Genomic DNA, 25,745 nt, shown 5'->3' on the forward strand with positions numbered 1-25,745 from the left:
AGAATCTGCGTACGGGTTGACCAAAAAACGTATTCCGCTAAACTGTTAATGCGAACCGATACCGGCCATTTCTGATCTCGGAAGTTTTAAATAGCGAAGATGGCCAGCAAAAGGCAAATGCCAATTACGGACGAACAGCATTAGCAATTTGGCCCCTGGCGTCCAGAAAGTGGCTATTACAGGAGCAGAAAGACGTTGGCGCTTTATAGGCGACGCCGTCAGCGCGTGCCACGATGTCAAACGTGGCGAAAACAATCCTACGGCAACTGCATATTACCATACAGTCATAGATATACAAATAATGCCGTAGAGCTGTAGACACTGTGGTGGCATTATCTTCTTCTTTCAGACTCCTTCCAGCCTCGACACTGCGCAGACCTCCTTCGCAACGGCCAAAACACAAGCGGGGTGTACACTGTGTTCCATAAGGCCGCCGGCACCTCAGGACAGAACGTATACTGCGACATGGACACTGACGGCGGAGGTTGGACAGTAAGGAGCTCTTTATGGTCTCTGCAATTCGATCTCATGCATTGTCATGGTATATGTGCACTACCGAGTGTACAATTAAATGCAGACTACGTTAACTCATGATGCCGCTAATATCAATGATAGTTTTTCGGTTCGATTATGTACGAAGTTAAACAGGGTACAGGTAGTGTGTTATTAGCGTAGGAGCGCATATGTCTTCCACAGCCTAATATATAGCTGTTGTTGTAACACTGCTGTTGTAGCTTCGATATAGTCTGTCGAGCCGGACACATTATTCCATGTATATGGACGAAATAACTCGCCGAGATGGACGAAGTGATGGTGCCTCAGGTCACACTCTGTGGCATTTGCCATGGACGCCCCCATTGAGATAATAAAACTAAATTCATACCACATGAAATGCCTTCATAGTGGTCATCTTCGTTTAATGAAATGCTCATAAAAAAAGTTGTCGCAGTTTCACCTGAAAGGCGAAGCATCAATTGCGATAGCAAACTTGTAGAGAGCTATACGGAGTAATGATATTAGCTTTATCAGCTGTATAAACTTGGACATGCAGCAACATCGGCAACACGCAGAACTGTTGAAGACGCCATCGGCGTTTTGCCCGCGTTCGCTCAAAATGCGTGCGGCGTTGGTGACTGTTGCCGGAGCCTCTGATATAAATAGGCACTGCGTGCCGCAGCTAAACGTCGCCTCCCTTCCCTCCCCCTCCCCCACGGCCTCTCGCTCGTCGAAAGAAGGCGCGTTTGCTCTACATACATGGTGATTGTGAAGGAGAACAGAGACGCCTACTTTTGCAGCCCTTAAGCGAGCACGGCGCAGAACGCGCGTTTGTTCTCCGCCGTGCGTTCACTCCCCGTGAAACACGCGCCCCTCGCGCCCTTTCACTCGCACATACAGCGTTCGGCGCGCGGTGACGATTTCTTCTCCAAATGACGTCATACGGAACCTCACGGCGACGGCGACGGCGACGGCTACGGCGACGGCTACGGCGACGGCGACGGCGACGCCGACGGCAGAAATCTGCTTTTGAGTGTCCATATAATTGCTATCGCAATAAAAAGTAGGTTGTTCTCGCGACTGATTACGCGATCCGGTACGCGATCACTCGAGCTTTGCCCACAAGCTGTGCAACTGAGGTGGCGAATTTCTTTTTACATGACGTCATCCTCCATCACAGCACAATCCGGCAGCTCCTCACTGATAGTAGCCGTACCTTCTTGTCCCGAGTTGTTGAACACCTCCTTCGCTCTTGTTCTGCCAAACACAAGCTTTCCACGGCCTACCAACCACAGACAAATGGACTCACGGATCGGCTCAATCGCACGTTGGCAGAAATCTGTACGTTTCTGACCACCACAGTGATTAGGACAGCACGTTGCCCTTAGTGACCTTCGCTTATATCTAGCGCGACGAGAGCGCTGGATATTCACCATTTTACCTTCTGGTCGGCCGCTACCCTACTCTGCCCTTTGACACACTGCTTCCTTCCTCGACGAACACTCCCACTGAATATTCCCAAGACGTCTTCGCCAGGGCTTACAAGGCGCGCAAGATTGCCGGATCCCGGCTCACTGAGTCTCAAGCCGCGCGGAAGATCCGGTATGACACCCGACATCGGGACGTTCGATTTCCTCCTCTGAATCTCCACTCCACTGAACTCACCTGTCCCCACTGACGTTGTGAAAGTGTCTCGTCTGAATCTTTACTTTGCCACGAGTTCACGTCCCGTATAGTTAGCGCCGAGACGGCGCCTTTACAGGCGGGGGTTATGTTACGGCGTAACCAAGAGTGGCGCCAGTCAGAAAGCGTTTTGACGTGTAGAGGCTGAATCGGTCTCAGCAGCCATCTTGTTTATGTATCGTTGTCTTGCTTGTAAATCGTATAAATACATCTTTATATGTGATTTAAGCGTCGTAACAATATATAATTCAACGCTAGCGCATTACCGTCAACGGTCCTCGTGACGGGTTCTGCCGCAGTTTCAGTTATTACATCAACAACAATACATCATTGTTGTTCCTAGGAACGTCAAAATATTTATTTATTTATTTATTTATTTATTTATTTATTTATTTATTTATATACTGATTGATTGATGAATTATTCAGCAGAACAACAGTACGCCTACTGGCACTACTTTGTCGGTCAGCATACGGATGTTGATAATCTGGCTTGCGTGTACTTGCATTAGGCGCAAATAAACCATTGATGTATAACCAGAATAATATGTTGATCGAGATAATGACCGACCTAGCAGCAGGAACGGTAGCAGCAGCCACACCAAACCCGCTAGTGTTGGGAAAAAAATGTTCGCTTGAAAAGCCGCCTTTAAATTATACCAACCATCTCTTCTGAATAATTAAGGTATGGCTGATTTTTTAAATATGAATTCTATTCTTACCCTTGTCTAAAACAGATCCAACCTTTCTCTTATTCGCCGCAAGTACTAATCATTTAGGTTGATTGACACAGCCAGTATCCACTATATTAAGTTAGCATATGCTGGGTTGTTTATTCCAAAGATGACAAGCGATCTGACTTTAAGTTTTACATTGCTAAATACTTGCGACATGTTTACACCACCATAGCACGGCTACATTTTATTATAATATGTAAACATGACGCTTTCGTAGCGTACGTTCTCTTTTGAGATATGGCCCCTTCTTGCACAAAAGTAATTCAATATCTACGCAGACTTTGGCCGTCAATCGGTACCGTAAAGGGGAAGGCAGTACTACAAATTCCCATTTGTTGAGATTTCCATAATGATTTTTCTTTATTTTAGGTTATCCAACGCCGCGGACAGTACGGAAATCCAGTGTACTACTTCTACCGAAACTGGACCGAGTACACCAACGGATTCGGAAATCCCGCTGAAGAATACTGGATTGGTACGACACGCAGCCTCAAGTGTTTGATAAGAAATACTTTGGATATGAGAGAGAGTTGCAAGGTTTACTGCTCGCCACATCAGCTTTGAGTGCTTTTTAGGCAATTGCACATGAGTGATGATGCCCTCCAATGAAAGCGCAAAAGTAGGCTCTCATTACTGAAGAGTGAGTGGAGCCATAGCTTTCCACCGGTGTGCTCTTTGAAAAAGTATTGAATGTATAAAGCCCATTGGGAATCTGCAGTTCTATAATATTTATCTTTCGCATCCACCCTAAACAGTCTGGCAACCTACGTTTATTCAGGTGGATTTGTGCACTAGGTGACCAAGGGCGAAAGCAACACAATTTCCTCTAATATTCTCTATCTGTGGGAGAACTTGCCAAAATTTCCCAAGTATAGGAAGATGATCATTCCAGTTCAAACTTATTGGGTGTAATCCCAAAAACACCACATTGCGCTATTAGAGATATGTGTTTTTAGGGTAGAGGTAACGACTTGTAAACTTCAAGCTTTTAGTTCTAATAAACTTACCGATTATTGGCATTTTTCGTAAAAAAGCTTTAGGTTTTTGGTCAATGTTATGCTTCCTAGAGTTACTGGAATTTCACTTTCTCTAAATCCAACAAATTTCATTCAAATCTGGTTGTCTCTTAAAAGCATATGTGTGTCTAGCATGTATTTTAGTAGGGAAGTTAAAAGTGATACCTCGCTAAAGTTTCCTTTTAACGTGAACCCATAGCGTAATGCACAACTGTTTTGTTCGTGCGTATTTTTTTTTCATTTCGCCACAATCGGGTTAAGGCCTCTGGTAATCGAACTCAAGCAATGAATTCAATCAAATTTATTCATTTCAAGAAGAGAAGAGAAAGATGGTAACGAGAAAATTCTGCATAAACTGCAGTTTAACTAAGCCCGGCCCACTGCGGTCCCGGTGTCGTGTTAATTATGGCGGCCATACGCATGAGCCATGGCGGCAAGTGTTCGTAAATTTTATTATCAAGTAGTTCTGAGAAGGACTATCATCATTTCTCGACATCATATATTGGAGTTTGAAAAGTTACGTGAAGCTGGTTGAGTCTAAATGACAATGAGGATAGAGAGCTTTTCGAGGAAGCGCAATTGAGTTTGCGCTGGAAGCTATGTTCCTGTAATCGTAACAGTTTTCCAGTAACATTTTGACAGATAGCGAAGCTATAGCCTAATTGTTAAGTCAATTTTTTTCAGTATACATTTTCTCGCTTACAGGCAACAGCGCACTTCACGCTCTCACATCCGGTGATGAGAACATGGCCCTACGGATCGTATTGAGCAACAGTACGGAAGAAACTGTGTCCCTTGACTACAAGAATGTCACAGTGGGGAGTGAAGAGGAACACTTTAGGCTTAAACTGGGAGATTACACGGGAAACACAGGTGAGACCTCAAAGTATAAATACTTGAGCACCATCCTTGGTTTGCTATTATACATTGTTGTGTTATTCATATCTCGTATTCACCCTTTGGTAAGATAAACACTCAATAGCGTCCCACAAGGACCTCATCTTCATATTGTATTTACTTCGCAAATACACCACAAGGATACATTTCTAAAAAGTAAGTAGCGGCACACACGTCTCCCGAGAATTTATAATGTGGCATTCGATATAATTTTGTGCATTAGAACCACGTAGATTATGTTCGAATACACAGCCCTTTTAATGCGAACATGACATATGAATGCGTCGTTTCTATATTTCTCACTGCTTGTTAATTTGACTGCGAGGTCTCACATTCCTGTTGCCATTCGCGGGTACCTATTATCGATGGTACCATACCAGCAGCGGAAGACCTTTTTCACCCTAAAAATTCACGCAGAAACACCGCTGAGAGTTGGCTAAGCATGCGTAACCATTATGCAACTTGCTCATCTCCACGCAGCCTGTGTCATTATCAGTGTTATGAAAATTCATCCGACCAGTATAAATGACAGCGCTGCGGCGTCACGATTTGCTGCGGGGGGTGGGGGCGCAAGGTGAATTGTTGGCGCCAGCAAACTACTGCAGGCGGCGCCAAGTGCGCCGGTGCCGTTTCGATCATTATAAGCCGTTATCGCCCTTTAGCGTATCATTCATCCGCGTCCAGCCATTATGAACCGTGACCAACCTTAATTCGTGGTAGCGTATATATGGCGCTTGTCTTTCGTCATTCTTGGTGCCCAGTTGTCTATGAATGGGCTGTCTACAAATCATGTTTTCAATGGAATACCGACTAGCCTGCTTCAGCGTATGGCGCGGCCGCGCGGGCCCTATCTGGAAACCAATCTGCGATGAGGACAGAGTCCGAATACTGATGATACCTTCGTGTGCGCTGTGTTCTCGCCGCTGAGTTCGCATTGAAGCGAGAGGCAGCACGAAGGTCGATTCGCTCGCTGCTGCGGGCCTTATTTTGAAAGCGATCGTGCTGCGTGACCAACAGACGGATTGGTTTCTTCGTTGCGTAGGTGTAGAAATTCTGACGTATTTAAATTCGATCAGTTCAAAGCAAACTAAGCTTTAAAATTCGTGGTTTTAAAGATGAAAAGAATACCATGCTCAGAGCAAAGCAGGGAGGGAATCCCAGTCCTGTAGTTGCATTTGCGATAGCGATATATTTGAATATAGATATACGAGGGTTCCAAAGAAATGAAACACCGTGTCTTTTCTTTGTGTGTGTGCTGGGGGAAAAGACTCGTGTTGACCGATATGATATGTGACTAAAGTGCTATTTTGGCCACCATGGAGAGTTAGCAAAAAATAAAAACGCTTTGGCATTGCGACCACCTGCCGACGGTTCTTTAAAAAAAATCAAGTTTATTTCCACATGAGAAACAAGTGCATATGCTGGAGGCCCAGAACATAAAATCATGGAATTTCAACGGGCGTGCACCCTTTTTGCAGAACTCGCCGCTCCTTCCAGGATAACATCAAGTGTCGAACAAGCGGTATGTCATAGTCCCTCGCTAAAGCATCAATATCTTGAGAAATAACACGGCTACGTAACGTACAAATTAAGGTAGACACCTGACACACAAAAACAAAGCGCTTCTGAATAATTCTATACTTCTATAATGCATTTAGCTCTGAAATTATCTGGCTAAGGCATTCCGAACTTCAAGAAATTATTTTCCCCCATTCCCGCAGGAAAATGGTAGTGAAACAATACTTTTCCATGAGAACAATCCTAATGTGCAACTCTAATTTACTTGTTTTTCACATTTTACACTTCGTTATTCGGTTTGTCCAAAAAGCTTAGTTGCTCTGTTAGAGCTGCATGTTTCATCGAATAAATATAGTCACTCATACTTTGCTCTACTGAACTCTCGATTTATACGGGTTTTCTGCAGGCAATACGTTGAGCTGACCAAAAATATGCTTCCTGTGCGCGTGAAGGAAGTATCAATAACTAAACGGGTACTATTTCTTCGCAAAATGGAAATCTTTGGAACAACGGACTTGGTAGTTCTCCTCCAAACCAGATGATAATAACTTGCGGCCGTTAAATAAATTAGTTGTGGAGCAGTAATTTCACATTTCCTGATATATGAAAACGTATTATGTGATAGCATTCCAGCAGTATCAAGGAAAGATTTAAGAAACCAAATCGATATGAAAATTTGAATACAGGCTTCGCTGAAAATTTTCTCCAAAACATTTTACACCATGCACGTGATGACAGTTCAAATTTAATTGGGGAAGATAATGTTAGCACTGATACGTTTGTTTTTAGCATGAACTTACGCGACATTTGTGGTAAACGTTTTCATAGATAGCGATTTATAACGGGACTGTGTTTTCCTTAGAAAAGAATGCAAATAATTAGCAAAGAAAGTAAAATAATGTAATAATTGAAAGAATGTGACGTCATAGCAGTGTAAAAAGTCACAAGTACGTGTGACGCTATTCCAAGCATTCCGCAGTAAGGGAGGGTAAATTACTAGACGCAAGAATAGAGACTGCGAAGCGCCTGCGCTAATATATAAATTTGTGGATCGTAGAGCGAAATCCAGATGTACATGGCAAGAGCTGCTACGTAAGGCAGCAAGCTCTCAACTCATATACGTAGGCGCCGTTCGACTGGAATTTGTTCATTGATAGCATTAGCTGAAAGTTCACACTTCGTCTCGAAGCTTGCGGAAGTGGCCAGAAGTCCAAGAAATTCATGCGCTTTTCCGCCCAAGCCGGCGTAAAACCAGATAATGAGCACGCTTCGTCTAGGAACGATTTTCTCGCCGCGGCCAACGTGGCAAGTCGTTCCGCTTCACCGGAAGCCGCATAGGCATTTAAGCTTCCGGTAGTAAATCGAACAAGGTTCCTAATATATCCGTGGCTATGCTTAACGACGCGATAAAACATTACCTCCTGCCCTAAGATAAAGCTAACAACCTCCGCAACGATACGTCCCACACGAGTGAGATTGGGATGAAAAAATTACACCATCTTCCCATGGGGAACCCTCAATAGTATGCGAAGCAGCCATGGGGTTGACTCAAGTTCCCATCAGGTTTCAGTTCGTCGTTTCCGTTAGGTGTAGGTACGTACCCACCGTTACATTTACCGTGCGTTGCGGGAGGAGAATGAGAGGAGCGGAAAGCGCGCGCGTGTCATTATACCGCGAGCTACAGTGGCGCCTACCGTCGCGCCTCTAACCTAAGCTGCTTCGCATTATCGCGCGCGGAGCCGCAGGTGTTGCCATTCGTTGCGCAATCCGGAGAGTAGAGGAGCGTCGGAGAGGAGAGGAAGGAATGCCAAGAGGAGAGGAGATGAGACAAGGAGAGGAGAGGAGGGGGAGGAAGATGCGCATGCGCAGTAGGGGTGTGGACGCCTCACGGCGGATGGAGGGAGGGACATAGCCCCAACCATAAGCTGCTTCGCATCTAAAAGCGTGTCCAGAAAGAAGCGCGAGGCTGGAGCCTGGTTCCAGCATGACGGGTTTCTCAGCGCATGCGCTGGCGCGCCATGCGTTTCGGAAGCCACGCGCAGTCTTCGCTGCGGTGCCAGTACATTGCACGTAGTGTTCACAGGAAAGCGGTCCGTTATCTTTCGGTGACCGGCTGCAGTGACACAGCGACGATATTTTCGATAATTGGGGTGCAGTGGTAGGCGTAAGTGAGTCGTATTCAGCAACGCGCGCAAATGTCTTCAGGTCAGTATATAGGCCTACTATGTGTGGACCATACGTCTCATCCACGGCGTTCACGCACTGTCTACCTAGAAGGTACACAAACAGCAGCCTGCATCATTCCTTTGCTTTGCCCGTTTTATTTTGCATATATTACCAGATGGCTCCGCATGTCCAGAAATAAGCGCGAGAGAGAAGCCCGGTTGCCGCATTCCCTGTATCTCGGCGTTCGCATGCACCTGCACGCCGTGCATTTCTGAGGCAATGCGCAGGCTTGGATCATCAATACACTGATGCGTTTATTTAGGACTAGCATCGATCCCTTAACAGCAGCCACAGTTTTGCCTACAAGCCTGGTAGGTGACACGGTCTGCCTTTTCCCGTCCTTCGGCTATTCCTAAATAAACGCATCACTGTTTTGATGTTCCAAATATACTCTCACTATCAGGGAGGCAGCAGTCTACCTGAGTGGAGCAGTAATTTTTTATTTGAGGTGTTGCTACGCTGCGCTCCGCAACACCCCAACGACCGCCGCTTCGCGTCGGCGCCCGACACCGCGGCTTCCAACGCGGCACCGGGGCGCAAACGAGAGCAGTATCCGCTTGCTCAAGAGCGGACGCTCGCGTCGCGTAAACCAAACGTCAAGTCTCGGAAGCCAACATTGCGCTGGGCACCGCCATGCTGCCGGTAGTGGCCTGCGGTGAGAGCCAATAGGCGTGCAGCTCTGCGCCCCCCTTCTGCGTGGGATAAGTTTTCCGTATACGCGACCACGGCCGCTAGGTGGCGGCACCGTTAGCACAGCATACATCCTCATTCTTGTAAGGCATTCCGCCTAGCGAAGGTTCTTTACTGAAGTAATTGAATTTCCAGCGTAAAATGTGCCAGAAAATTAGTAATGTACAATATACACACAACCCGCAGATATGATAGCATCGGATTGTAATTGAAATTTACGAGAAACTTTATTCCGTTAAGCGGTAACTCACACAAAATGCCTTCCAGCAGCCGTATGTTTTTGGGCCCTCCGCCTTGCGTAAGTGCCTTATTGAACTAATTTATTTGATTAAAGCAAAATGTGTCAGAAAATTCGTCAAGCATGACTTACACGCAACCTACGGACATGGTAGCGTCAGATGGTAATGAGAATATGCGCGAAAACATAATTGTGCTAGGCGGTAACTTAAGCACAAACCCCTTTTCAAGCTCCCGTTGTTTGGGTGAGCACCCCACGAAAAATTCCGACTAACTAAAGGATAGCAATAGTCAATTCCAAATAGCAATTGACAATACTTTCCCCGCCCTTCATGATCTATCAATAAATTTGCGCCTTAAGTAAGGTTAGTGGTAAACATCACCGGTTAAAAAAAAGTCGCAGTTTTCGCCCGAAATGCGAAGCATCGATTGCGAAAGCAAATTAGTAGACAGGTATATATGAAGTAATGATAGTAGTTTTATCGGCCGTATAAATTTGTAAACATACGCTTATTAACACGCTTGGTGCCAGCGCGCACAGCCACACTGTCACACATCGCCCTCGATGACCTTAGACGCTGTCAAAACTCTGGCGTGAGGAATCGTTGCAGCTGCAGCGAGTGAAGCAACCATCGTGCTGTCCATCGCTTCAACGCAAACTCTGAGGCGAGAACACAGCACGCACAAAGGTACGAACCGTTGGCGCACCTAGACTCTGCCCCCAACGCAGATCGCTTTCCAGGTACGCCCGCGTGACCACGCGCCGCCGCGGACTAGGCAGCTGTCGCCGGTGCTTTCAGCGCGACGGAAGACGGCGCGCATCGTCCCCGCTTTCCTTCCTTGCGCGGCGAGATTGAGCCGCGATCGTCAGCTCCCCTCGCACGCTTTCCCTCGCAACTACATAATACGGCGTTTGGCGATGATGTTATGACCCTTGGACTTTATAGGGAACAACACGGCGACACCAATGACGACGCCCACAACGTCGGCAAAAATGCACCCGGAGTATTCATATAATTGATATCGCAATAATACTGCAAAAAGTAGTGCGCGAGCGTGCATGCTGTGAAAGCTGGAGCAACAAACACGGTTTAAGAGGCAGCGTAAGAGATTAAACCAAGTTATATTTACGTATGGTAGTGAAGGTGCCAAGGAAGCCCATACGTCCTGCAATGGCGGCTTGTGGAGGCTCGGCAACGCGTTCTACATTTCGCGGGGCCAACTTCTCCGCGGTAAAAGAAATCAACATTTGCCGTTCGAGGCTTTTTGCGCCAAGTAATCTACAGCGCCAGCTCATATCACATCGCTATGATATCGCTTATACTGAGCACACAACAATACAAATGAGGCGTATTAGGTGAGAACATTATCCACAGTATCGAATCGCAACCGAAGGCGAATACTCCCATCTATATTTATAGACCTCATTCTGTAACGGAACGCATGGTGAACCTTGAGTGCTTTGCATGAATTCAGAGCGATGTGTTTACCCAGATTTTCAACTAAGCAGCATGTGTCATTAGTACCAACACACATCTGTAATTTCGGTTATAAGATAAAATCAATATTACATGGAAATGATACACAAAAACACACATTAATCTTCACTAGCACAGCGCGGGTGTCACTAGAGTTTTTCTCTGGTTATTTCTGTGGTTTTACGTGCCAAAACCAGTTCTGATTATGAGGCACGCAGTAGTGAAGGGCTCCGGATTAATTTTGACCACAGGGGTTCTTTAACGCGGTCTACAACGCAAGCACACGGGCGTTTTAGATGCGAAGCATCTTAAGGTCGGGGCTATGTCACACCCTCCCTCCCTCCGCTGTGCGGCGTCCACACCCCTACTGCGCATGCGCATCCTCCTACCTCTCCTTGTCTCATCTCATCTCCTCCCTCCTCCCCCTCCTCTCCTCGTCTCATCTCCTCTCCTCTCGGCATTCCTCCTCTCCTCTCCAACGCTCCTCTCCTCTCCAGATTGCGCAACGAATGGCAACATCTGCGGCTCCGCGCGCGATAATGCGAAGCAGCTTAGGTTAGAGGCGCGACGGTAGGAGCTCCAGAGGCACCGGCAACAGTCACCAACGCCACGCGCGTTCGGTGCGAACGCGGGCAAAACGCCGACGGCGTCGACAACAGTTCTGCGTGTTGCTGGTGCTGCTGCATGTTTATACAGCTGATTGCTGGTGCTGCTGCTAAGTTTATACAGCTGATAAAACTACCTTGAGTCGACCCCATGCATGGCTGCTTCGCATACTACTCGGGGTTCCCCTACGGGAAGATAGTGTAATTTTTGCATTTCGACTCCACCGAAATGCGGCCGCCGCGGCCGGGATTCGATCCCGCGATCTCGTGCTGAGCAGCGCAACGCCTTAGTTGACTGGGCCACTGCGGTGGGTAGCTTTTCTCTGGTACTGAAGACATCATCATCATCATCATCAGCCTATATTTTATGTCCACTGCAAGACGAAGGCCTCTCCCTGCGATCTCCAATTACCCCTGTCTTGGGCTAGCGTATTATGTGGTAGCTATGAAGACATAGCTACTTCTCAGAAAAAGAAGTACCCCGTTCTAGCCAGGATCGAACCTTCGCCCGCTGCGTGAGAGTCAGATACTCTACCACTGAGCCACGCAAGCTTTTTTTTTCTTTATTGCATTGGTATAACAGTCAAGACAATATCACATAAATCATTATACAATTTTTTACGGGACACTGCGCTTAAATATTCAATTGAGAAACGAGCCTCCAGGAAGCGGCACGACTCAACAACCTCTTTAAGTTAACCATGTAGTCGACCTTCCAGTTTATTGGAAGAGATGACAAAGTTCGGCAAAGCATTGACCAGTCGTACTTGACAAACTGTGCGCAGGAAAGGATCCCGAACATCTCGAAGGTACAAAAAAACGATTTACAAGCTGTCTCAGAAATAAATGCGATAAACTTAAGCCCCCATTACGAACACGTCGAAAAAGGTTTGTCCGACTTGTTCGTTCCCATGTTGATCCCCATATAAACACCGCGAGAACAGTAGAGAACAGTAGAGCACTTGCACTCGAGAACAGTACAGCACTTGCAACACATACCACAATTTACTAATGAAAAACAAATTGCAAACCGTAGCACGAGAAAAGATAGATAAATCTCTGCCCTTCCATTTCTCGGCTTTTTCTCGGATTTCCTCTGTCTTTCTCTGCCAATAGGGATCGCTGTCGGTGTAATGTTCTAAGCGTACGCCTAAATACTTCACCGGGGTCGTTACCCTCTGCACATTTAGGAAGAACTGCGGCGTGAGGTCCCAATCGCCATGCCAAAAACCAATACATCTTCCCTAATACACTGCACTACTGCTTACCTGACAAAAACGTTTTACAATGGTAATAACCTCCACTATACTTTCGAGATTTGAACAAAAAACACCTATATCGTCTGCATAGGCCAGAACGCGTACTTCAGATGCATGTAGCCTGAAGGCACTAATTGTATTGCGGTTTATAATACTTAGGCAAAAGCTTTCAATAAACATGCAAAAAATAGAGGGGAAATAGGACATCCTTGGCGAACTGAGCGCCGCACTTGGATGGGATTTGGACTTCTTTATTAACAATGAGCCTGGTACTACAACCACTGTACGCCATACGAACAGCTTCAGTTATTACTGTACCAACATTTGCATGTTCTAAGATAGTTATAAGCAAGTCATGTGGCACGTGGACAAAGGCCTTCTCAAAATCAATCTGGAGCATCGCAACTGCACCCTTCATGACGTCACAACACTGTAATACACACCTCGCTTTGTGAATGTTGGTAAAAATGCTTCTGTCCTTTATTCCACATGTTTGATGCGGGCCCACTATTTCTTTTATTACGCTTTGCAACCTTCTAGCCACTATTTTCATAAAAATTTTGTAATCTACATTTGTCAGACTAATAGGACGGTAGGCTGATACCTGCCGAAGTTTGATAGAATCGTTTGTTTTAGAAATAAAAATGGTATGGGAAGTGAGAAATGATGGAGGCAGAGATTTAAACTCAAAGGCTTCATTGAATAAGCGCCCTAATATCGGAGATATTTCTCGCTTGAAGGTCATAAACAAAGCCGCACTTACCCGTCAGGGCCAGGGGACTTCCCGGGATTTAGGTCTTCGATTGCTTTCTCTACCTCTCCTACCGAGATTGAAAGTTCCACTCTATACTTTGTTTGGTCATCTAAATGTGGCATGATGGACAAAAATTCACTTTTGAAGTGGTCGCTATCTACCGTACCTAAAGAAAACAGAGCACTATAATACTTGTAAAAGGCTTTCTCAATCTCGTCTTTCGCACTTCTCAAGGCACCATTATATGTTATTTCTGCAATTATATTACGTTGCGCGTAACTCTTTTCCGTCCCTAGCGCGCGCTTTGTAGGCCTTTCGGCCATTACCGTTTACTCTGCTCTCGCTCTTATAATTGCACCCCGAAATCTTTCCATGTCTAACAACTCCAATTTTTCTTTCACCACACGGATATCTCCCTTAAAGCTTCCAGGCGTTAGACACTCTTCTTTGACAAGAGTTTGCAAGTTGAACGTAACAGTCTCTCACGAATTCGTTCTTCATGCTTAAGTATGCTGCTTCTTTCTACAGCTTTCATTTTAATTTTTTGCTTAAATGCTTCCCATTTAGACCCAACTTCTGAGTTATTGTCACGGTATAGTTCTTGTATGCCCTCATGTACTAAAACATTGAAAACATCATCATCAAGTAGTTTATTATTATTTTCCATGAATCCCAGTTAAATTTTCCCTTTCTTTCTGTTTTGCTGCAAATTCTAAACATCACGAGACAATGGTCAGTGAAGGAGAGAGCTGTTACGCAATAATCCTTACACAGAGGCACAATATCCAGCGACACATATGCACGATCTAAGCGTGCGTGACTAGAACATTGAAAATGCGTGAGTTTGACATTATGCCCACTGGTAATACATTCTCCCACATCTTCAAGGGCGAGTTCGTAGATGATATCCGTTAACATTATCGTGCTAGTCTCGCGGTGCGGCGTTGTACTCGTTTTGTCTCGTGCTGAGCATACACAATTAAAATCACCGAGAAGGATGAGTATACGATCAGTGTTACAATACATAATAATGTGGCAGAAAAAATCTAGACGCTGTGCAACGTCAGTTGGAGCATACAAACAAACCACGCACCATTCATTGCCGGCAAAAACAAAGTCACAAACTACAAAGCGGCCAGATGGACAGCTTATAACAGACTGTATAACAATTCCTAAGCAACTACGCACAAATAATACACACCCTCCTGACGTCCCCACCACACTGACTGACGCATTAGAATGCGCCGAGAACGGGCGTAACATGCCGTCGGTCTGGTCCTCGCCTTGAAGTTTTGTTTCCTGCTCTGCGATTATATCTAATTGTTGTTCCATCGCAATACGATACAACTGATTTTGCCCTCTTTTAGTCCCTAATCTTCGTACATTATTTGTTCCTACGCGCAGGGACTTTTCCAACGACACAATTTTCCTGTCGGACGAGACCGCCGGCAAGACGCCCTCAATTCCCATCTCGACTCTTTGTGCAGTCGCCATAGTGGCGTCCAAGAGTTCACCTCTTTGCCGCCCCTTGTCAGGGACGACGCGCGCGTCCGAACGGCGCTGCGAGGTTTCTTCTTCACCCCATTCGCTTCCAGTGAAGCTTCGACCAGCCTCAGACGCTGCTCCTGCGACACAGCAACCACGTCGTCATGGCGACGCTTTGCCGGGGTTGCCTCCACGTCCATCTTTCCCACAGCACTTTCGTCGACCGCTGGCTTTATGCTTGCTGCCTGCCGCGTTTGAGAGACGCTGGTCGCGTCCGAGGACATTCCCGTGGGGCCCTCATCCTGGAGCACCAGACCAACGCCAACCGTGTTCGCTGTAGCAGTAGACAGTTTTAGCAGAGCGTTGCTTACGCTCCGCTCCGCTAACGTTTCACGCACACCACTGGCTGCGTGAACTGCGTTGATTTGGCTTGTTTGACAAGCGCGTCTGCCAGAGACGCCGGCCACGGGCGCTCAGCGCGACTGTAAAACCGCAAAGCCACCAGTAGACGCACCCAAACGCTCCGCTCAAATGGCTTCGTAGCGGACCGTGGGCCGCGTTCTTCGTTCCGCTGCCGATATGAGCGTTGTGCGCACGCGCATTAGCGTTCCCGCTAGCGTTCCGCTGAGCGGCTCTGCGCGAATCGTTCGGACACGATGGTCTGAGCGGAGCGGACCGTGAACGCTCTGCTAAAACTGTCTAGTGTCTTGGTGCTCACCGATGCTGGACACCGTCATGGCCGGCGTCTGTAGCCCCGAGACGCGGTCTTCCTTGTCAGCTCCCTGATCGGTTCCGCTCTTGTCAGCTGTCGCGGGTGCCGCAGCTTGCTCTGCCTCTTCCTCGTCCATGACAAGCTAGCTTTGGTCTACAACCGTAGATCTACCAACGGCTCTGGCGTAGCTGCGAGTACATGCCTCCTGTCCATGGCCAAACGCACGGCATTCGGCGCACTTCGGTATCCTGCAATCACGCTGTATATGACCCGTGTGCTTGCAACGAAGACAAAGAAGGGCTCGTCCTGGCGCCACAATGAGCACTGTGCCGCTGCCAAGGCGCATCTGGTGCGGTATGTGGTCCAGTGAGATACCCTCTTTCAAAAAAAAATCGCGCAAACTTTGTCAGAGAGTCAGCACATTCGAAGGCCTCCACTTCCACCTGTCATTGGTCACCTCCTTCACTTCGCCGTATTCACTGAATGCCCTCCGCATGTTATCGTTCATTACATCCAAAGCCACCCAATGCAACTTCAGACGCACCTCTTGCCTGTTGGGGTCGATGACGATACAAAGAGGATCCTTGACGACCAACCTTCCCGCTTCTATAAGCATCTTTTTAGCTTCATCTGTCCACAGGTTAACGAGCCAGACGTGGGACATCTGGTAGGCACCTATTACAGCGACGGCCTTGATGACGCCGGTGTCTGGCAAAGGCTTTCGAAAGTTTTCGATGCGATATGGACGACCTGAGATGTCGCAGTGCATCATGACTGCACGCTTCATAGCTTCACCTGATGAAACGTTGGGCAGAATAATCCTGTAGTCCTTGGGCACGGAAAACGACGGGCTACCACGACCATTGACGACCGCTGTCGCAGCTCGCTCAGAGCAAACCATCCTGTGTCCGCACGCGTCGGTGACCGGGAGCAGAATAACTGAGCCACGCAAGCGCTTGCAATCAGGCAACGGAAAAATGCCCTATAAACGCGCCCTAGCGCCCGAGGAGACACAATGATGGTGACAATGATTTAATTGCATCCCCTCTGAAACTGGGCTGTTACAAATGGTCACTTAGCCTGCTTGATTTAATCAGATATGCTATACATGTTTTTATCTAGCATTTCTGTATACATCTCCTGAATCTTTTTTATTTGCCTTGTGCCGCTACCTAAGACTGTGAAAGTTCCGGTCTTCATTGCTTTTTTTTATCAATAAGCGCGATGTGGCATACGTGCCACGTAGCGTCGATACGTGCACATTTTGCATTGCAGTTGCATATTATTACACCAGGTAGAACGCCATGTCGCAGTTGCACAGTTAGCGCTACAAGGCAGAATATTTGAGGATGAAACAGAATTTTAAGCAGTTGTATACATGAATGATAGAAAAAATATAGATTGTGTACCTGATTAAATCATGCTGGGTAGCTGTCTATAAATCATCACCATCATTAGCATCGCATCCTGCCACTTGCCTTGCGATGTGAGATGGGCGCCGCGTAGCATCTATACGTGCACCATTTGCATTGCAGTAGCAAATTATTGCCCCAGGTGGCACGCCATGTAACAGTTGCATAGGTGGCATTACAAGGTGGATGGAGAAATCACGAAAGAAACAATTTATGATAACTCAAAGGGAAGCTCCTTACTTTTCGAAGACCCCCCGTGGTTGCTCAGTGGCTATGGTATTGGATTGCTGAGCACGAGGTCGCGGGATTGAATCCCGGCCACAGCGGCCGCATTTCGATGGGGGCGAAATGCTAAAACAGCCGTGTACTTAGATTTAGGCGCACGTTAAAGAACCCCAGGTGGTCTAAATTTCCGGAGTCCCCCAGTACGGCGTGCCTCATAATCAGATCGTGGTTTTGGCACGTAAAACCCCATAATTAATTTTTTACTTTTCGAAGCGAGATCAAGATGCCTTAGAACGCGTAGTTATAAAGCGAGGTACACGAAGGACACCGACGTATGTGCTTGCTGTGGTAAGGCTAGAGAATCGGGGGAACATGATTTATTAGAATGTGAATAAATCTACCCAGCTGCAACTGTAGCCTCTTCTGACCTCCTTGAAGCCCTTGGGTTCAGGGATAGCAGGGGGAAAAGTAAACATGTCTGCTATCATCATCATCATCATCATCATCATCATCAGCCTATATTTATGTCCACTGCAGGACGAAGGCCTCTCCCTGCGATCTCCAATTACCCCTGTCTTGCGCTAGCGAATTCCAACTTGCGCCTGCGAATTTCCTAACCTCATCATCCCACCTAACTTTCTGCCGTCCTCGACTGCGCTTCCCTTCTGTTGGTATCCATTCTGTAACCCTAATGGTCCACCGGTTATCCATCCTACGCATTACATGGCCTGCCCAGCTCCATTTCTTCCGCTTAATGTCAACTAGAATATCGTCTACCCCCGTTTGTTCTCTGATCTGGTGTTTGTTCTTTGATCTGGTGGTGAACGGTGTAAGACATTTGTTCTCTGATCCACACCGCTCTCTTCCTGTCTCTTAACGTTACTCCTAAGATTTTTCGTTCCATTGCTCTTTGTGCGGTCCTTAACTTGTTCTCGAGCTTCTTTGTTAACCTCCAAGTTTCTGCCCCGTATGCTATAGTCTGCTATATGTATGTCTGCTATAAAGATTAGTAAGAGGCGCTTGGTGGTTTAGTGGCAGAAAAGTAGGGAGACCACCAATAACGGAGACCTACAGAAGCAGAGTTCCCAGTAATGGTTTAAAGAGGCTGATGTTTGGAATTCTTTGTGTTTGTGTGTTTCTCAAAACTAAATGTACGACATTAGGCAAAATATTAACAAGAGCTTGGTGGCGCAACCCACCACCCCGTTTCAAAGGGGACGCTCATGGCATCCATCCATCCATCCATCCATCCATCCATCCATCCATCCAGAAGTCTTGAGGAAAAAAGAAAAGCCGATTCTGGGGATGTATAAATATTGATGTAATGAAAACATGTCCGGCATACCTGATTGATTGAAGCTGGCTAGGTGACAGTTTGTCACCATCCCGTTTTAAAAGAAACGCCATTACATCATAACCATCATCATTAGCATCGTATCGTGCTGTTTGACACGCCTTGAGACATGTGTGCCGCGTAGCTTGAATACGTACAAAATTTCCTTTTCAGTTCGGTAATATTCCACTACGTGTCCCGACATGTAGCAGTTGCATATAGCAGTTGCATGCTGCATGTAGCTGGACCTGGTTACGTCAAACAGGCTGTGTTACTATTTGTCACCACACCGTTTCGAAGATGCCAGTACACCATCATCATCATCAATAACAATGTACCGTGCCATGGGTCAAGGGATGTGAGATGTGGGCCATGTATTCCGGATACCTCTTCATACACGTCATGGCGCCTCCTCACAATGTACGAGCCGCTGCTGAAGAATCGAATCGTAGAGCTACATGCGCGGCTGCAACCAGGTATCATCGGGCTCGGCAGACTGCTGTGCAGAGAGCAGTACAAGCCGCAGCTCGCGTTCGATGCCGGGCGCACAGTTCAGATTGTTCTCTTGAAAACGAGGTGAAGATACTTCGCCGCGAAGACCCTATTGTGCGTGGCGCCGAAATTGGAGCTACTCTTGAGCCGCTACTCCAGCTTACGCTGTGACTGTGCTGCGTGTGCCGCGCGGGCCTGTTTTTTTAAAAGAAGTGAAAATACAACACAGGCTTGTGAGTGCATCAGTGTAATAAAGGCTTGCTTCAGTACCACCATTATATTAAAAATAATTTGCGAATGGGTGAAAATAACTACACAAAGAGTCATCATCTTATTACTACGCATGGTAAACAGGGCAACCTTAACGAGCAGAAGTATATAGCATACTATGTGAAATTCTTCAATTAGGCATTCTTCTAAAAGAAGAAATAAGCGTTCTTTGCTAGTGCTCCCAAAGAAAGTCCGAGCAGAAGGCTCTATTCGCGCTAAAAAGGTTTGTGTCGTCCACTGACCTTCATTATAGACCATAATAACGCCGCCCGCTATCGCTCTATAATGTACGCGGTTGGTTTGTGCTCATCTGTCGCTCTCTTTCTATCCATGGAGGAAGGAAAATACAGGATGGAGCATTACGTCACGCAGACAGCCTTTGCAAGCGAACGCTTCGTGAAGCCAGCAGTGGTGGCCCAACACCTGACCTTTTGCGTCAAGATCACGGAGAATCGAGATGTGCCCAGACGTTTAGTTACCGGTAGTTTTTATTCGGTGGGCGCTCGGCCGGCAGCTGCTCACATGTAGGAAGGAAAAAGATTTTTGCGCTTTCCTCGGTCTTGTTTTTCTTTATTTCAAAAGTTACAAATGGTTTCGAATGGGTATTGAAAAAAAAATTGACCGGGAGTACAAAAACCTACCGCGCACTCTGACGTATCGTCCGTGCTCTGACGTTTTCATTACGTGTTGGACCACCACAGTCAGCGACAATCGCGTTGCGGTATGCGCTCTCCTATTATTTTCCTTCCTCTATTTTTCTATACTTCTACCCCAGTGTCGGGAAGCCAACCGAAACTATCTACGGTTAAGCTACCTGTCTTTGTATGCATCCTTTGTCTCTACATTTGTAATAGTACAGTCAATCGCGTGAACACTCCTAACGGCAATTTCTATAGCGATTCAGACTGTTTACTCTCAACTGTGCGTTCCGCTTAATCATAACACATTTCAAAACTCTCTCTTCCAGGTTGGGACGCCATTCGGCTAGCTTCCGGCCAGAAATTCTCAACCTTCGATAGTGACAATGACGATTCCAGTACTAATTGCGCTTTCCGCTTCCGTGGCGGATGGTGGTACGCTAGTTGTCTAAGTGGCAACCTAAACGGGCTCAATCTGAATGGGCCACACGATAGTATGGGCGACGGCATTGACTGGGCCACGCACGAAACTCTGTACCATTACTCTTATCCAAACGTTCGAATGATGATCCGACCAACAGGGTCAGGCTAAGTGGTCAGCGCTCTTTGGTCGGCTAGTCTTAAAGGATTCCCACTGCTCTATTACCAGAGTCCATCAGTCGTATTTCGACGCGCAAGAAGCTGACACTTGGTATCGCTCACCTACAGGCTGTGTTTTCTTTTACCTTGCTGCAGCACATATAGCAAAACGAGAAAGCACAGAAGACTAGTATGATGTAACGTATTCTTGTCTGCTTGTTGGTTGTGGCTTTGTGGTCGTTGAATAAACGAAAACACTCATGCATTCTTGACCTTATGAATCTTTGAGAATGGCGTGCGCGGAAGGCAAATGTGTTTTTCCTGAAATAAAGAATATGGCAAAATATATCAGGTGAGAATTTTGTATTCTAATTCCACTGCTTGGCTGTGAAACATGCCGTATTGAATATCTAACGATAGTATGACGACAATGGCGGTCACGACGCAATGACGACGATAACAGAACAGCGGCATAATCGCGATTGAATGACGACGGTATGATTGCCCTGGAATGACCGAGAAAGGATGTTATCGGTGGAACCAAGCAGGCAGCATATCGACGACAGCCCGAATTGAATGGTGTGACGTTTTTGAACTGCTTACGATAGTAAAAGGACAGCATGACAACGACGACATGACGACAATAATATGACGACGACGACATGACAAAAGTGGGATGACGAAGTTTGAATGACGACGATGGAACGACGACGACCGCATCACGACAAAAATATGGCAAAGAACGAATAATGGCGTACTATGACGACCGCGCAATGATGGCGGTAGCCTTACAATGGTTTGAGCATGATGCGATGACGACGAGGGCATTACGGCGATCGCGTCACGACGACGGCGTGACGAGTGTCGGATGATGAAGCTGGAGTGACAGCCACAGAACGGCCGCATGACAACGAATGCCTGACCAGCGCAGGTACAGGTGGCAGGACACTATGGAACCGGCAATTGCCATTCTGTGCATCATCGCTTGTGTTACGAACAGCGTGCTGTCGATGCCCCAGGCCCTGGTTTCGAACAACAGAGTTCCAGAGCGTATGCGGCAGCTAGCGGAGGACTTCAACGCTCTTGAAGGTATAACCTTCTTATCCCGCTTATCTATGTGCCGCTAATATTACTGAAAAATGATAAAGCAAAACTTCTTTTGATTACACATTCGCCACCTTCCCTGTCACCATCGTTACCAGTCTGTCCGTCAATCAGTTTAAGGCCGAGTAAAACGCATCGATCCGGGAGACAATATTGTCAAGTTGTCGGGAAACACGCGACCTTAAGTCGAAGCGTAGAGACCGGGTCTCTAACCACCGACCGAGCAGTTTCAAAGGTGCTGCGCCAACTATTTGTCCTTTTTTGGGCGTTTTGTTCTTCACCTCACGACGCATATGGACTATATTAACACGTGTACTTGTTTGTCTGTCTTCGGTAACCGCGTTCACCGGCCAACAAACGTTAAACGTTTTCGCGCAGCGGAAGATGTTACTACATGATTTAGAACCTACACGAATGTTATCATTGGTGTATGTGTTCTGTATGTCCTCACCAAACCTTGTTAATCAGATTGCATGAGCGACACGGTTTGTGTAGTAGTTTGTGGATACCACGTGTGCACCAGCGATTACACTGGAACCTTCGACGAGTGATTTATAAGAGTCGACGATTGCCGACTGTGTTCGCCGCTATCGTTGTGCTTTGAGTGTAACTTACTTTTGTGGGCACCGGTTCGGCCAATGAAAAGTTAGTTTCGTCTTTCACAGTTTTGCGACAGTTTTCTTCACTGTCACTACTACCGTGACAATATATACAGTGGCATGTGCTATAAAAAGCACGCGTCCGGGTTGACGAGCACTTGCGGTCTCCAATAAGCAGGGACGCTTCCATTCTCAAGAGCGTCTCTCAAGAGCGTCTCTTCTCTATCTCTCTCACACAAACACACACGCGCACACGGTCCGTCCCCTCTCGTCGTCGAAACTCCACCCCGCCTCCAAGATGTTAACACAACAGGAGCGACGCCCTGCTCTACGTCAATCACCGAACGCATAGGTTGCCTCCATCGAGGTGTTTTCGTCTCCACTCTCTATTCCGACCAGACGAGGGGTCCATTTCGCTTTCTCTAGGAAAGGCGTCTGGAGTGCGCACGTGCGGTTAAAACAAATACAACAATACAAAATAGAACAACAGGTGTGGTGTCATGCTTGTGGAAAGAGCCTAGCAGACTAAATTTGCGCTTCGAGTGAACTTGGTGCGCATGCGCTGCTGCGCATGCGCATGCGCTGCTGGTAGAGATCGTTCTCGTCCAAACGAGGCGAACAGACTGCCGCGAAGACCCTGTTGTGCGTGGTGCCCAAACTGGAGTTACTCTTGAGCCACTCCACCAGCTTAAGCTGTGACTGTGCTGCGTGTGCCGCGCAGATCTGTGACTTTTTTCCCTTTACGCAGCGTATGGTAGTGAACCAGACAGTTTTCTAGCATATATCCCTACCTTTCCTGTTTCATTTCTCCTTTTTGAAATCTTGCAATGTTCTTCTGGTATTCTTCTACCGCCATGTGGTACACATTTTTTTTATTTGCGTGATATGTTGCACCTATTGGCTTTTGGGGAGATTCAGAGCCTGCTCAATAAACTAGGGCCTAATTCACCAACCTTTTTTATATCAAGTGTCCTTTCCCATTGGCCAGCAAATCATGTCTGTAAGCATGATTGGGTGTGATTTTGTTTTACCAACAGTTATAACCTGGACATTGTTATTGTGATTACGGGCCCCAGTCCTTATTTCGTGCACTGCTGCCAATTTTTGTTATCCGCACAACGCTGGCGCTCTCTGGCCCAGCGTTGCGACGGGAGAGATTAGTTATGTAGCTATTTTTTTTTCAAGTTTTCCCTATGTTGTCCTTGGTGTCATTGTTTGTTGGCTTCTTATGATATGATTAATAAAAATTGGGCCCCTCGGTTCCCTTTATTCTCGTTCATTAGATAACGAGGGTCTCGAATCCGGCAACACTGATGCCTGCAGGTAGCATATGTGGGTTTATTGACCAGCTGCTTTGACCCAATAAAGATCACGTACTCTTGACGCCTGCGTCAGAAAGGATGTTCCACATCCGCCGCCTTAGTTTATGAGTGGTGGCGCTGGCTAACACTCCCAGGTTAATTATAGCTGTAAGACATAAATACCCCAGAATGTGGATGGGAAAACGGCGCCATGGTAGCTTAATGGTGAGAGCATCGCACGCGTAATGTGAAGACGTGGGTTCGTTCCCCACCTGCGGCGAGTTGTTTTTTCATCCATTTTCATTTCTTATCATTTCTTTTTTTTTCAATTATTAAGTAGACGTAAGTTCCCCTATGTTGTCATTGGTGTAATTGTTTGTTGGCTTCTTATGATATGATTAATAAAAATCGGGCCCCTCAGTTCCCTTTCTTCTAGTTCTTGAGCTGGAGTATTCAGAGAGGCAGACATTACTTGCCCGAGCTCGAAACAAATTTTCAGCTAATTACCAAAAATCCACTAATCATCTTTTGAATCTATTACCTGAGGGCACCTATTGCAATTTACGAATTCTAGCCGGCGAGATTACAAGGCGTATCCACTTGGAGTGAATTTCCAGAATGATGACAGTTTGGAGATATGTGCCATCAAACTTGCCGTAAAAATGCACTGTTGTTTCCCTAACTTTTTAAACGAAACACTCTTTTATGAACAGAAGCACGAAAGTAACTGGAACGCCCGCGTATTTCATTCCACACTTTGGGAAACAATACCTCGAAACTGGTGTCGTCCTGCAAATTCATTTCAAATGAATACGTCTTGCAAGCTCACCGGCTACAATTCGCAAATTGCAACATCTGCCGTAAAGTAATTACGAAGACAATTAGTCAATTGTTGTTGATTAGTTGAATATGTACTTCAATTTGTCGTGCTAGTTATGTCCGCCTCATCGAATATTCCAGATGATGGACAAGAATTACGCTATCTGGTACAGGCGATCTTTAAAAAATCCGTAAAGCCTAAACATGATCACCCTGTATTCAAGGTGTACCAGGTAAATTTACCCAAACTTTGAAGATATGCAAATGCCACGTAGCTGCACAGAACAAATGCAATGTTAATTGTCGTCATTTGGAGATACTCAAATTATTCTTCTCTTCCGCCTAATTACATAATTAGTCGTAATGAATTACCTTTTCAAGAGAACTTTTTCAATATAATTGGATGACAAGTGTCAATGACACAAATTGACGAGCAACAGGAATAAATCCCGATACAGCTTGCTCTTTCCGAATACGTGCTAGATAAAAGTATTTTGCTGAGCGTTAAATGTGCCCGCGGATACACACAAAATGCCTCGAGCGGTCAAACCTAACGCGGATGTGTGGGTTCGGCGCCCACCAGCGGCAAGTTATCTTCTCGTAGACTTTCATTCCCCTTTTCTTTACTATTTCCTGCAGTTGACTTTCAAGCTTCGTTATTTTCCCCGTACATTCCTAGGCTTCGTTGTCGGACTTTAATTACTACTACTAATTGTAAACTACTAATTACTACTACAGTTAGTAGTAAACTACTAATTGTACACTTTTCTTTCCAACGACAGTGGTAAGCTCCGGCAATGCCTGCCGTATGCACTCCAACCCAGTTTTATTCTTACGTAAATTTACTTCTCGTGATTAGGGCAATATACCCAGTGGCAAATACCCAGCTTGGAGTCAAAGTGGTTCGTTGAAGAGTGGCCGAAGGGCACATATCCAACGGAGCACACCCAGTTGCACACACTGGTTCAGTTGCATAGGCCGATTGGCGCATACGTAGTGGTCGCTGGTGCATAATTTTACACTGCACTGTTATTCGGGTCATTCCACGAAAATGCCAGATAAATGCAAAAAACTGGGTTAACTCGCACAAGAATGTTTTGCATTAAAAGTGAGCATGAGCATTAAATGTGGATGAAAAGGAAGCACCGGGACGTGCTCACCACTGAAATTTACTGTCCCTGT

At 46.4% G+C, this 25,745-nt stretch overlaps 1 protein-coding gene across 1 annotated transcript in view; it reads left to right on the top strand.

Moving 5' to 3' along the window:
- Window positions 1-21,059, top strand: part of LOC119445703 (techylectin-5A) — a 41,593-nt gene extending 20,534 nt beyond the window's left edge. Inside the window, exons 2-5 of the mRNA XM_037709987.2 lie at window positions 350-492; window positions 3,284-3,389; window positions 4,636-4,803; window positions 20,491-21,059. Coding sequence (XP_037565915.1) covers window positions 350-492; window positions 3,284-3,389; window positions 4,636-4,803; window positions 20,491-20,753 — 680 coding nt within the window. The 3' untranslated portion in view covers window positions 20,754-21,059. The remainder of the gene's footprint in view (window positions 1-349; window positions 493-3,283; window positions 3,390-4,635; window positions 4,804-20,490) is intronic.
- Window positions 21,060-25,745: the final 4,686 nt, after the last annotated feature.

This window comes from Dermacentor silvarum, chromosome 3 (genome assembly GCF_013339745.2).
Source record: "Dermacentor silvarum isolate Dsil-2018 chromosome 3, BIME_Dsil_1.4, whole genome shotgun sequence".
In the NCBI taxonomy this organism is placed as follows: Eukaryota; Metazoa; Arthropoda; class Arachnida; order Ixodida; family Ixodidae; genus Dermacentor; species Dermacentor silvarum.